Source organism: Limulus polyphemus, unplaced genomic scaffold, assembly GCF_000517525.1.
Source record: "Limulus polyphemus unplaced genomic scaffold, Limulus_polyphemus-2.1.2 Scaffold2124, whole genome shotgun sequence".
NCBI lineage: Eukaryota > Metazoa > Arthropoda > Merostomata > Xiphosura > Limulidae > Limulus > Limulus polyphemus.
Window position 1 is genome coordinate 63,976 of NW_013667734.1, and position 12,901 is coordinate 76,876.

The window sequence follows — 12,901 nt, forward strand, 5'->3', positions numbered from 1 at the left end:
GTTAGGTGGTCGTTAGTTTAGTTAGTAGTGTGTTAGTTATACTACTATTATACGTACGTTACGGGTTTGGTTGTAGTAGTATATATATATATATATATATATATATATATATATATATATAGCAATAAGTTTTTAAGTTGAAATCTATATATATATATATAGTAACTTTTCCATTTATATTTTATATCAGTTGGTTGGGTGTGGCCTAGTGTTTATTGTACCAGACTGTCAATCTGAGGGTATAATATTCTCTTCCATTGCTACAACTATGTACTCCATATTTTTTAGTCATGGGTATATTATTAAAGTGAAGTCCAACTCTCACTAGTCAATTAGAGTAGCCTAAAAGTTGGCAGTGGGAGCTATTGTGTAGCTGCCTTCTCTCTAGTCTATCAGTTCAAAATTAGAGATGGCTAGTACAAATAACCCTTTTGAATTTCTGAAACAAACTGAATACACTTCCTACCATTGCTGTGTATTTTCAGCGGCTGGAGCTACTATGGTCTATCCTATTGATCTTGTGAAAACCCGGATGCAGAATCAGAGGACAGGCTCTTACATTGGTGAGCTGATGTATCAAAACAGTTTTGATTGTGCATCAAAAGTTATTCGACATGAAGGTTTCATGGGCCTTTATCGTGGACTTCTTCCACAACTAGTTGGAGTTTGTCCTGAGAAGGCTATCAAATTAACAGTGAGAGTATCTTCTTTCTCAGCATACTTTATATATTTTTTTTTATGTGGTGTGCATTTGTTGTCTGAGCTTCTAGATATGCTGATAAATGATATGCAAATAATATAGTAAACGTACTCATTGCCTAGCAGCTAATAGTTGAAATTTGCTGGCTTGAAGAAAAACAAACTATGACTTTCTTATGAATGCAGTATTTCTAAAAAGATTATTTTCAACTTTATTTCGTAAAAGTTTGGTTGTTAGATAGAGATCAAAGGTTATGAGACTCAGTGTGAAATGTGTACAATTTTGAATTTGTGAATTACCTGTTTTCTCTCATAACTAAACTACTTTAGCTTCAAAATTTTGTTTTAATAGTGTTTGGATCTGTATTGGTTTTATCATTATAATAATAGTTAGACCATTATGATAGGCTCAAACCTAATGAATAGAATAAGTTACAAAGGCTTGAGTGGAACTAGAAGTATCTTTTTAGCATGCCATGAATAATGCATGGTAGCATGAATGCATGTGTGTGTGTGTGTAGATATGTCTGTATTCTATTTTGCAGTTTTACCTATATATCTATGCTTATTGATTTTTGAACTCTTTCTCACAGTTTTTGACAAAAGGAATTGACATTTTGCATGTAGACTTTTGACCCCACTGCACATAAATGAAGAAAAAAAAATGTTGAAAGAGTTTGGGGGCCTCAGAAATGAGGGAATCAAGAGGTTTGGAGATACTTAATATTGATTCTATGAAATATATTGAAAGTTTGCACATATATGTAAATGGATGTTCACAGCAAGTATCTACTTTTAAATTTTTTGTATTTGTCAGTTTTTCTCCCCATATGTGTATCATGTTGTTTTGGGGCTCAGAATTGTTTGCATAGATTTACATAAAAATTTTCTTAAACATGCAAATTTATGTACGTCAACTTATTAAAAATTAGAAAAGAAATTGTGTCTCATTCAAATGGAAACAATATACTTAATTTTTTCTTAATGAAATTTAATGTATTGTCTACTATAAATGTTTTTCTGAGACACTATAAAGTGAGTCATTTTAACTCGGCTGATTTAAATGGTAATGTTTTAAAAACCTTGTATCTATAAAATAAAGGTCCACTATTAGGGAGTAACAAGTTACGATGCTTTCACGTGTCCTCTTCAGTCCAACTATTAATTTAGAATGAAAAATACACTGCTTATTTTAGAGGAAGTTCCAAGTTGCTTCAGGGCATAAGACATGAGAAAGGATTTCAATTGAAGTGACCTTCACAGTTGTTAAAGTTTGGCAATCTTTGGATTAGTGAGTTTTTCACAGTTCTTCTTGTGACATAATTTCTAGTCTTATATATTATTTTGGAAGATTTCTGGTTGGTTTAATATATAAGATTTCATATAGAACTTCTCCTACAAAATAAGCAGCGTGTGTGTTTGTGTGTATTTCACAAACAGAAGTTGTACTGAAGAGGACACGTGAAAGTGTCTAAAGTTGTTTCCATATTAACTTGGTGGTCCTTAACTTTATTATAGATTACACAGTATTGTATACTTTCCTACTTATTTTATTGAGGTTCTTTTTTAAATGTTTCCCTTTTGTTTCTTAATTGTCCAGTTATTATTTTTTTTTGTAGAAATTCTAAGTTTTAACATAATTCTTCATTCATAGTTTCTTTCAATGTATTTTTTTATTTGCATTTGTTAATAATTATTAGGTAAATGACCTTGTACGAGACAAGATTATGACTGAATCTGGAAACATCCCACTGTGGGGTGAGATCCTAGCTGGTGCTTGTGTAAGTGTTTTTGAAATGATTGAATTCTTAGGAATTAACATTCTTTAGTAGTTTAGAACTGTTTGCTTAGAAGCAAGCTCAGTACAGTGACATATGTAAACAAAAAGTAGGGGTGTCATTGATATTCTTTCGTTTTCTTTTTTCCTTTTTCACAGTTGAAATAATTAACCAAATTTCATGACACCTCAAGAAGTATGAAATAGTATCTAGTTCGAGTTTTAAACAACTGAAATTATTTAATACGTTCTTTCTATCATTTTTTTAGGTTGTGAAATCCTCAAATTTTGTTGTGAGACTGTTTTGAAAAACATAACTACTATCTAATGACTGACAATTCCAATTTCTGTTGATTAGAAAATTCATTTTATATATCCAGTTAGTTTCAACTTGATTTATATTTATTTCTTAACATATTTCTTTTAGTATTTTATTTTGCCAATTCCATTAGTCATCCTTCTGGCTATAAACTGTGAGAAACACAGAAAAACTGACAAAAGTTAGTGGTAGACATTTCAAAATGACATCAGAGAAAAAAATTTTTTGTAGTTTTAAAAAATATATGATTTTACTTCAAAAGGTTTCATCGCAAAAGGAGCATCTAAAGAAACTATAAACAAAGTCCTATATCTGTGGTTTATTCCTATGAGTATTCCATTAAATTCCTTTATTCATTCTTGCAGGTATTTAATCTAAAAATTACTGCTCACACCACTATTTATTCTAAATTGAAATTGTGTATAATCTGCTCTATCCAATGGTATTTAAACTTTGTCTGTAGGTAGTGTCAAAGCTAAGCTTCATTTATTTTAGTAGAGTAGTTGTTCAGGTCAAATGCTGTGACATCATAAAGGGTGTAAACAAACGGCTTTAGTACTAAAACCAGTGAAAGTGAAAGAAAATCACAAGATAAACCAGACATGGTTAATTATTCTCAAGAGAGTACAGTATCTTGACAAATACAAAACTATGCTTTCATGGGCAGAAAAATTCTACAAAAAAATATAAGTATAGAAATAAAACTTTGAACTTTTTTCTATGTGAACAACAGTAAAATATTACTGTATGATGAAACATCAATATAAAAATATTTATAGATTAGAAGTTGTAGAAATATTGTTAAAACTACTAGTTCTACATAAATTATGAATTTGATATACAGGTGTGCATTTGACATGTGAAAGGTGCTTGCCAATCTGGATACGGTTAACCTACAGTAGAACATTGTAACTTGAGAGCTTATAACACTGAAATTGGTGTTCAGTCTATGTTGTAACCTTGGCACAGATAACCATTGTGCTGTTTTTTGTTTAAACAAAGAAACAGAACATGATTTGCATTTATGCACAAGTCCTCTATTTTAATTAAAATGAATTGCAAAAACAAGTGGCAATATTTTATTCTTGCTTGACTTGTATGTATAAATGTGTGTTATTTGGAAAGTTTGTAAATGATGTAGTACTTGTGATTTAATATGGTTTTGAGTGAAGAAACATTTCCAAAACTTTGATGATTCTGCATGGAAATAAAAAAATGTTTTTAATGAATTTTATTTGTTCCGAAGTTTTATACAACTGTGTATTTTAATATATTTTCTAATGGTCTATCCCCTTTGTGTCCCTAACTGCCCTGGTGGCATTTGTGAATTTATTTGTGATATTCTTGTTTATAAAAGTGAATATGTAATGGGTAGGAAATTAATAATCAATTATTTGGAGAAGAATAGAAATTTGCACAATTTTTCCACTTCAAACTTTTCAGAATTTACCAGTTTCAATTTTTAAGCAAAGAAATTTTGAAATATGTCTTTTTGTTTTTGTATTCTATTTTAAAAACAATCTTGCAATCGGAGAGTTGTTTATCAATAAATGTGGCATCGAAAAAGATAAAACTATTTAATGGACTATTTTACAGGATTCAATGTGGTAATGAAAAAATTAAATATCTCTAATGTTCTCTTTTTATCATAGGCAGGTGGTTCTCAAGTAATGTTTACGAACCCATTAGAAATAGTGAAAATTCGACTGCAGGTGGCAGGGGAGTTGGCTGCTGTAGGTTCTAAAGTTCGTGCCTGGGGAGTTATCAGAGAACTAGGACTAAGAGGACTTTATAAGGTATTTTGATCAGTGAATCATATCTTTATTGATAGTTTTTACAGTTATGATGTAAAATGTGTTTACTGTGCTGTAAGTGATTTACTTATTGAATGAAAATTAAAGTTCTGAAAGTAATTAGTAAGAAAAGTATTTTCAATATCATATGCTTATTTTTTGAGGATGTGTGCAAAAGTAAACATATTGGAAGCAACAACACTAGAATATATATATATATATATATATCTTAAATTTCTTTTCATTTCTTCTTCTCTAAATAAGTTTTTCTTTCCTTAAAATGTCAAGTTAAGAAAACAAATTCTATGTAGTTACTTTTTTATCTATTTCAACTCAACTTTTTTATTTTGAGATAAATATAGTACTTTTTTGTAATTTTATGACAATACAAATTGGTAAAAAGTAAAAGTTTTTGTTAGTTTTTTTTTTTTTTCTTTTTGTATAGGGATCCAGAGCATGCTTCCTAAGGGATATTCCTTTCTCAGCCATCTATTTCCCTGTGTATGCTCATACCAAATTGGCCATGGCAGATGAGAGTGGACATAATGGACCTTTGTCTCTTTTAGCATCTGCTTTTATAGCAGGTATTATTTTATCTTTAATCTTCATTTATTTGCTGGGTTACCGTATTTCTCAAAAAAGCATATGTTACTGATCGTATGGAATGGTAAAAAGTGGTTAATCAAAGAAAATTCAACTTTGACTTGTTAACAAAACCTTGCATTACATACTCATCTAGAAAAGTGCCTTTTGAGTGGTTCTGGGTGTAAATAGTATCTATTAGCCTGACTTTAATATAAAAATTTCTAATTAGATAAGTTCAAGATAAATAAAATAATAGCAGTAAAACTATCATATAATGGTTCTATTACTATTTCTATCCACCTGCAATGTACATATGTGTGTGTGTAAGTATACAGATATTTTTATATAATTTATGACAGTCTGTATAGAAAATTATTTGTAATTTTGTATTGTTTTTGTTTGCTTCAACTCTGTAATTTTGAAAAATTTTAGCAAAAAAACATTTTTTGTGTAACTTTTATATATATATTTATCTGCATATTGTTTCTGTAAGAGTAAGATATGTTTAGTATTGTTATAAACTTAAAGTATTGTATGGCATTTGCTATTTACCCATAAAATACTGGTTTGTGACTACCAGATTAAATCTTTTCAGGTGTTTTACATGATGTGAAAGTAAACTGTATTTAATTATTATTGAATTACATTCTGATACTGTATATTTCCTTTACATAAAAGTTCAAAACTTTGAAAACATTTATAAGATCTAAAGGCTTATATTTTGAGGGAGAGTCTAAATATTTTGCTAATTTGTTGAAATTTCTTTGACCTGTATGTAATTTACTTTGAAGGTTTCAGTTGAAAAATATGATCGACCACATACACATGCACACATTTAAAATCTGTAGATTCAATTGCTACAAAAATATTTATTCAATGCCATACAAAGTTTAATTTTCTTTAGTGTTTTTTTGTAAAAAAAGTTACAAAACATAAAAATCCCTAAAATGTACAAAATACACTTTCTTTATTTCATGTCTGTTTTTAATTATTTAAATGGTAATTTTCAATGTTCTTCCATTTGTAAATGATTCTTGATATAATAGCCAGTTAGTTTAGACTCAAAATTCTATGAATGAGCTTCATGTCCTTTAAAAATCTAGGTGCTATTAGCCAAACAAAATAATATGCAAGGTAAATAAAAACAAATTTGTAATTATTAGTAACTTTTTTGGTGATAATCTCCACAAGCATAACTTCCTCATCTCTTTCTTCTTATGTGCATTTAAATGTTTGACGAAAAGTATACTAAATACTTCTTATCCAGTACTTAGCTATTCTCGTTCAGTGTTGCCCTCTATATGCGAACTTTTTCTTTACACATGCTTGAAGTCTTCTGCTCCTCCCTATTGGAATTGCTATATTCCAACACGGCTCTCATGCAAGTCATCATGATTTGCTCACATGATGCATGTGACTCCCTCTACGCTCAGACCAGCATGGCCAGGTGCTTAGGATGCTTGACTTGCAATCTGAGGGTCGCGCATTCAAATCCCCACCCCACCAAACATGCTCACCCTTTCAGCCGTAGGGGCATTATAATGTGATTGTCAATCCCACTATTTGTTGGTAAAAGAGTGGCCCAAGAGTTGCTGGTGAGTGGTGATGACTAGCTACCTTCCCTCTAGCCTTTTCACTGCTAAATTATGGATACTAGTGCAGATAGCCCTCATGTATATACCCTCTACACTCTTCTACCAAACTATCATTTCTCATTTGGCAGTGCTTGTGTTCAAACATGCTTTTTGTGTGTTTAAAGATTCATGTTCTGCTTAAGTTTCCTCACAAAGTGGTTTTCTTTAATTTATTTAGTTTTCATTATGACTATTTCTTCAATTAAACAAATTTTATCAATTAGCTCCCATCGCATTATTCTTCTTTGCTGCTCGAATTTGGAAAACTCTTATTCATAATGAATTCCCAAAATCTTATTCCCACTTTGGGAGTCACACCAGTGATTTGCGTTATTTCTCAAGCCTCAGGCGACCCGATGGGGGATTTTCCGCATTTATCCACTGGAAGGTCAAACATTACATTGGCCAACAGCTCTGGCTTAGCATACGTGGTTTCTCTGTTGTTGGGACCCTTTAGGTTATGTTGCTGGTTTGGCTCAGATCCATCGACTTAGTTTCAGGATTTACATATGGCTTCATTTCTGCAACAATATATTTTTGACATGATCCCAGAAACAATAGAATCATGGGTGGCATCATTCCAACAACAATCTTCCCTTACCAATATTGTTGCACTTTCATTTCAAACAGAGCTCCATATTCCTCCTATTATTGTTTCCCATCCTTCCCCTTTCGAACCCTTACCTATTACTTCTCCTCGGGATGACTCTTCTCTTCATTTTTGTTTTTCAATGACACACCTCAAGTTGCTACCAGTACTGGCAAATAGTCAGTGGGTTTTGGTCTGATGGGAGCTTGGCTTGCAGATTTTTTATCGCTGGGGTTCCTTTGTCAAAGATGAATGAGTTCTTCAGTTTTTGTTACAAGGATTCATGATCTCTTTCCTTTCTCCACCATCCAGGATTCCTTCCCTCCTTCTCGGAATCCTGTAACCTGTCAGCATCTGTTGGTAGTAGTTCGGGCATTGCTATCTCAGCAGTCATTGAACCTGTTCTACATCCTCCAACATGTTATTATTCCCAACTTTTGTTGTTCCCACAAAATATGGGGACTGGAAGCTGGTCATAGATTTATCTCACCTCAACAGTTCATTCATCTGCCTTTGTTTACCATGGAGTCTTTTTTTACCCGGATGTAGGCATTTTCTCTGGGTTTATGGATGACCACAATGGATCTCGCCAAGGTTTATCTCCATATACATATATCACCTTGGTCTCATCCTTACTTTGGTTTTACCATCTTAGGGTGGTTTATCAATCTGGTGCACTAACAATTGGGTTTGCTTTGGTCCCTTGTGTCTTCTGTCAGGCAGTCTGAACATTTCTCGATATCTTTATGCTCCGGCTTTGAGTTTCTCTCATACATGGACAACTCGTTTCTTCTGGCTCATTCCAAACCAGAGTCGGCCAGCCATACTCAGTACCTCCCTTTAGTGGCTGCTCAAGTGGCCTGGTTAATCAAACTGGAGAAGTTCTTCCTCAGACATCCTCAATATCTCATACTTTTGGGTGTCTTTTTTGATACTCGTATCAATTGGGCCCAGTCTTCTACTGTCCGATTTCATTCTATAAACTTGTTTATTTGCCACGCCCTCTTGGTTTCATCACTTACTGCTTATGAGGTTCTGTTACCTTTGGGGAAATGGTCATCAATGACATCACTGGTCCCCCTTGGTCATGCCCATATGAGATCCCTTCAATGGGTGCTTCACAATTGGTGGAACCTTGCTGGGGATCCTTTTTTAAACCCCATTTCCCTTCCTTTTTCCCTACGAGATGATCTGTTTTTCCCAATACCACAGAGTTTTTATTTCCCATGCTCATGCTTTCCTTCCGGATATGTTCCCTCCCAGACGATCTCCCCTTCTGGATTAGGATGTTAATGTGGTCCTCCATTCTCTTACTTTACCTCTGTTTGAACCACTTTCCTTGTGCACCTTGTTTCATCTTTCCCTTAAACATGTTTCATTCTTCTCTTAGCCTGTGGACATCAATGGTCCAATTTGTTTAACATTGACATTTCATGTACCCTTTATCACCCTACCCTTCTTCTCCTTTATCCAGATTGTTCCTTTCTCTCGAAGACCTCGGCAGCTTGTTAGGGTGGTTCCTTCTTTTCACCTATTTCCCATCTTTACCCTCGACCTGATCCAGATAGGCTTCTGGCTCAGAAATGGTGCAGTTCCCATCTTCAGATCTGTATCTCTCATTTTCAGGGGTATCCTTTGGATGCTTTTGAGGGGTACTTTCATCCCCTCGCACCGGTACCTCCTCCTTCTCATATGGGATTGTAGCTAATCTTGTGAGAGGAGGTAGGTACTGTATCGGAAGTTATAATTTTCCTATACTGAAAATGTATTTCCGATAGGCACTTCCCTCCACTCACACTTCCCACCTTTCCTCACCACTTTTCTCCAGTGCTGATATCTTCTGCCAAACTTCGAGGTGATAGTTTGGTAGAGGTGTGTAGAGGGAATCACATGCATCACGTGAACATATCATGCTCCTATTGGTTAGGAGGTGACACATGATGATTTGCATGAGAGACATGTTGGAATATAGCAATTCCAATATAGGGAAGCGGAAGGGTTGTGACATACCTAAAGAAAACGTTTGCATAAATAGGGCAGCACTAAACGATAATAGCTAGTCTGGTGATAGGAGGTAAGTACCTATCAGGCTACATTCTCAAACTCATCATAATTATGCATTTTCAATAATTAAGTTATTGTAATTATCATGAAGAATTGCATCAGAATTAAAATAATGTGAGTTTTAGATGTTTGTCAGCTTATCAGGCAGGTTCTTGAAGCATTAGGAGCAACCTCAAACTTCTTTAGATGTAACTAGAAAATATTCTCTCACATTTTGCTTTGACTAAAAAAAAAATAATATATATTTAATTGGTGTTTTAACATCTATTGGAAGAAATTTTTAAATAGTGAGTTCATATTTTAATAGATGTATGCACAGTTTATGTTCTTGTTTATTTGTGTTTGATTGGATTTATCATTGGAGAAGATATAATTTTTTAATTTTTATTCATCCAGCATATAGAACTCTGTCTCAATAACATTAAGCTTTGGATTACATTTGATTAATGTTTCCATGGGGAAAAGTTATTTTCAAATTAATCTCATATAACATGTAAATATTTTATAGTGTTAATATACTAGGATAATGATGAACACAATACAACTCTGTCCAATTGTTTCAGTTTTAAATCCCAAAATTAGTTTGTGAACAACTTTCATGTGTAAAAGAATTTCCTGAAGTTTCACATCTATCCTGATAACATTAATTTTTAATTTAAACTAAAACTATAAATCTGGAAATGAATAACTAGAAGCACCTAATTTCTGTAATAAAATTAGAGCATTTTTTATTTCCCAAACTGACACCTAATTTTAATAACATTATTATTTCTTTCTTCTGTCATATTACAACTCCTTTTTATAGTTATATTTGTAAGTGATTATTTCATGATTGTATAGTTTTTTCATAACAAGAGAGTTAAAAGCAATTATTTTAAAGGTGATAGTTATGACAAGTTTGGTTATGTAACTCGGTAAGAATTGTACATTGTGTTTATGATTCATTGATGTCAAGTATATATAGATTTCTAGAAGGCCTAAGTGAAAGATGTATAAATAGCTAGACCAGACGAGCAGAAACAAAGAGAGAGGATAAAAGTAAATTCATGTGAAAGAGAAGTTTGGTGAGAGAAAAAAGTTATAAAATGCAAAGTTAACTGTCATGGGAGTGAAAGGCCTAATGGTTGATATATTAGAGTAAGATTAACAATTTTGAAAGAGATAAGGAGAATAAATTGTCTTGTCAATGGGTGTTCTAAAGTAATTGAACCCACCTAAGTGGACTTCAACAAAAGACAGACAATTACTGGAGGTACGAAGAACAGACAATTATTGGAAGTTCAGGATACAACTGCAGTAACATAAGTGAACTATACATGGACACTATAGCGATAAGAAATAGAGAAAAATTGTTTGGCTTGTCAACTGAATTCTAAAGCAATTGAGTTGGCCTAAGCAGACTTTTGACAAGAAGAAAACTATGTAGTGTTTATGATATACCTATGATCTCTGTAGTGTAAGGGATTTCTGTACATATGTTTAGTTAGTTTGATAAATATATATATATATATTATTTTAAAAACAAGTGGAGTGCATGCTGTTCTGTTATTATCAAATTTATCACAAAAAGGCAGAGACACCTACTGTTGAAGAATCCTCAGCCTAACACACCTATATATTTAACTTACTACATATGCAGTTATAATATAAGTACCTGACATACTTGCAACAAGATCAAGCTGAACAATGTTGTAGAAGGACAATCCTTACTTTTAATTGCACAAATAATTTATTTTATTCAGTTCTTGGTGACTTTTTTTTTGCCTATTGACAATGTTATTAAGCAAACTACTTCTGAAATAAGTGCATTAAAACTATTCTGTGTTGCAGATTAAATCAAGAGCTTATTTGTAAATAGAATTTTATCATGTAGTTAACAATACAGTTCTAAATTCTTGTATTTTTTTTTGATGGTCACAAATAACTTTTCAGTCTGAAAACTACTTGATTATAATAGTTAATTTCACTACGTAGCACACAGATCTGTGTGTGTGTGTGTGTGTGTGAATTTTTAAAGTGTTAAAAAAGTTTAATAATATAATTGTCATTTTCATTTGTTTTAAATAATTAAAATTCAGTGGCCCCGCATGGCCAGGTGGTTAAGGCGCTCGACTTGCAATCTGCGGGTCGCGGGTTCGAATCCCCGCTACACCAAACATGCTTGCCCTTTCAGCCGTGAGGGCGTTATAATGTGACGGTCAATCCCACTATTCGTTGGTAAAAGAGTAGCCCAAGAGTTGGCGGTGGGTGGTGATGACTAGCTGCCTTCCCTCTAGTCTTACACTGCTAAATTAGGGACGGCTAGCGCAAATGGCCCTCGTGTAGCTTTGTGCGAAAATCCAAAACAAACAAACAAAATAATTAAATTGTGCAGTGTGACAGTTGTAAACCTGTTATTTATAATTAGTGTTTTCCGTTCATATCCATCTATCTATATAATCCTGCTCTTTCTAATAAATATCCTCTTATTTTTTAGGTGTACCAGCTGCTTACCTAGTTACCCCTGCAGATGTTATCAAGACTAGACTACAGGTTCAAGCTAGGCAAGGCCAAACTACTTACAGTGGTGTGATAGATGCCTTTGGGAAGATAATAAGGGAAGAAGGATTAGCAGCATTCTTCAAGGGTGGTCCAGGTTAACTGATAATTTATGCAAAGCAAACATTATAAAATAAAATTTTAAGACATCAGACACCTGTAATGTCAGCTATTTATATTATGATCTTAAGTTATAAGAAGCTACATCAAGTAATGAAAGTTATAAAAGAAATTGATTTGGTCAATAAGTAGAGATATTTAATGAATTAATATTGGCTTTTTCTAACTAGCTGTATGCTTGTATAGACATTTTACAGTACTGTTTTTTATTTTCAGTGATGGGCACAAACTGATTTTAAGAAATAAGTAGTTTAACCTTTATTCCTGTGACTGAAAAAGTTTGAGCGAGGGGAGATATAGTGATAACATAATGTGTAGGGACAACAAGGGACTTGTTAGTTCATCTAGGCTATCCCATTCTCTAAACTAAACTAAAACTATTTTTAAAAAAAATCAAAGCCAGCCCTTATCATTCATACACTTATTAAGATTTCTCTTAAACTCACTTAAATTGACTGCCTCCACAACATCCAAAGATAACCCCTTCCAAAGGACAACCACCATGTTAGAAAAATAAAAAAGTCTTAGCTGAAGATGACTCCTACCCTGCCAAAATTTCTTTTTGTGTTTCCTAGTTCTACCATTCTCACCATTAACTATGAAAAAAATGATGCATCAACACTATCAATTCCCTTAACAATCTTAAACACATCAATCAGATCCCCTCTAACTCTTATTTTTTTCAAGAGAAAAGTTTCAGTTTAACCTGTCCTCATATAACAATCCCCCCTCCCTATCCAAGGCACCATTCTCTTTGCACTCCTCTGAATCCTTTCCAACAAT

General features: G+C 33.0%; 1 protein-coding gene across 1 annotated transcript in view; it reads left to right on the plus strand.

Moving 5' to 3' along the window:
* The window catches only part of LOC106466021 (calcium-binding mitochondrial carrier protein Aralar1-like), a 60,001-nt gene that overhangs the window by 29,443 nt on the left and 17,657 nt on the right, over positions 1-12,901 (plus strand). The window contains exons 11-15 of the mRNA XM_013926268.2: positions 486-694; positions 2,400-2,480; positions 4,448-4,591; positions 5,034-5,172; positions 11,937-12,095. Of these exons, the coding sequence (XP_013781722.1) occupies positions 486-694; positions 2,400-2,480; positions 4,448-4,591; positions 5,034-5,172; positions 11,937-12,095 (732 nt within the window). The remainder of the gene's footprint in view (positions 1-485; positions 695-2,399; positions 2,481-4,447; positions 4,592-5,033; positions 5,173-11,936; positions 12,096-12,901) is intronic.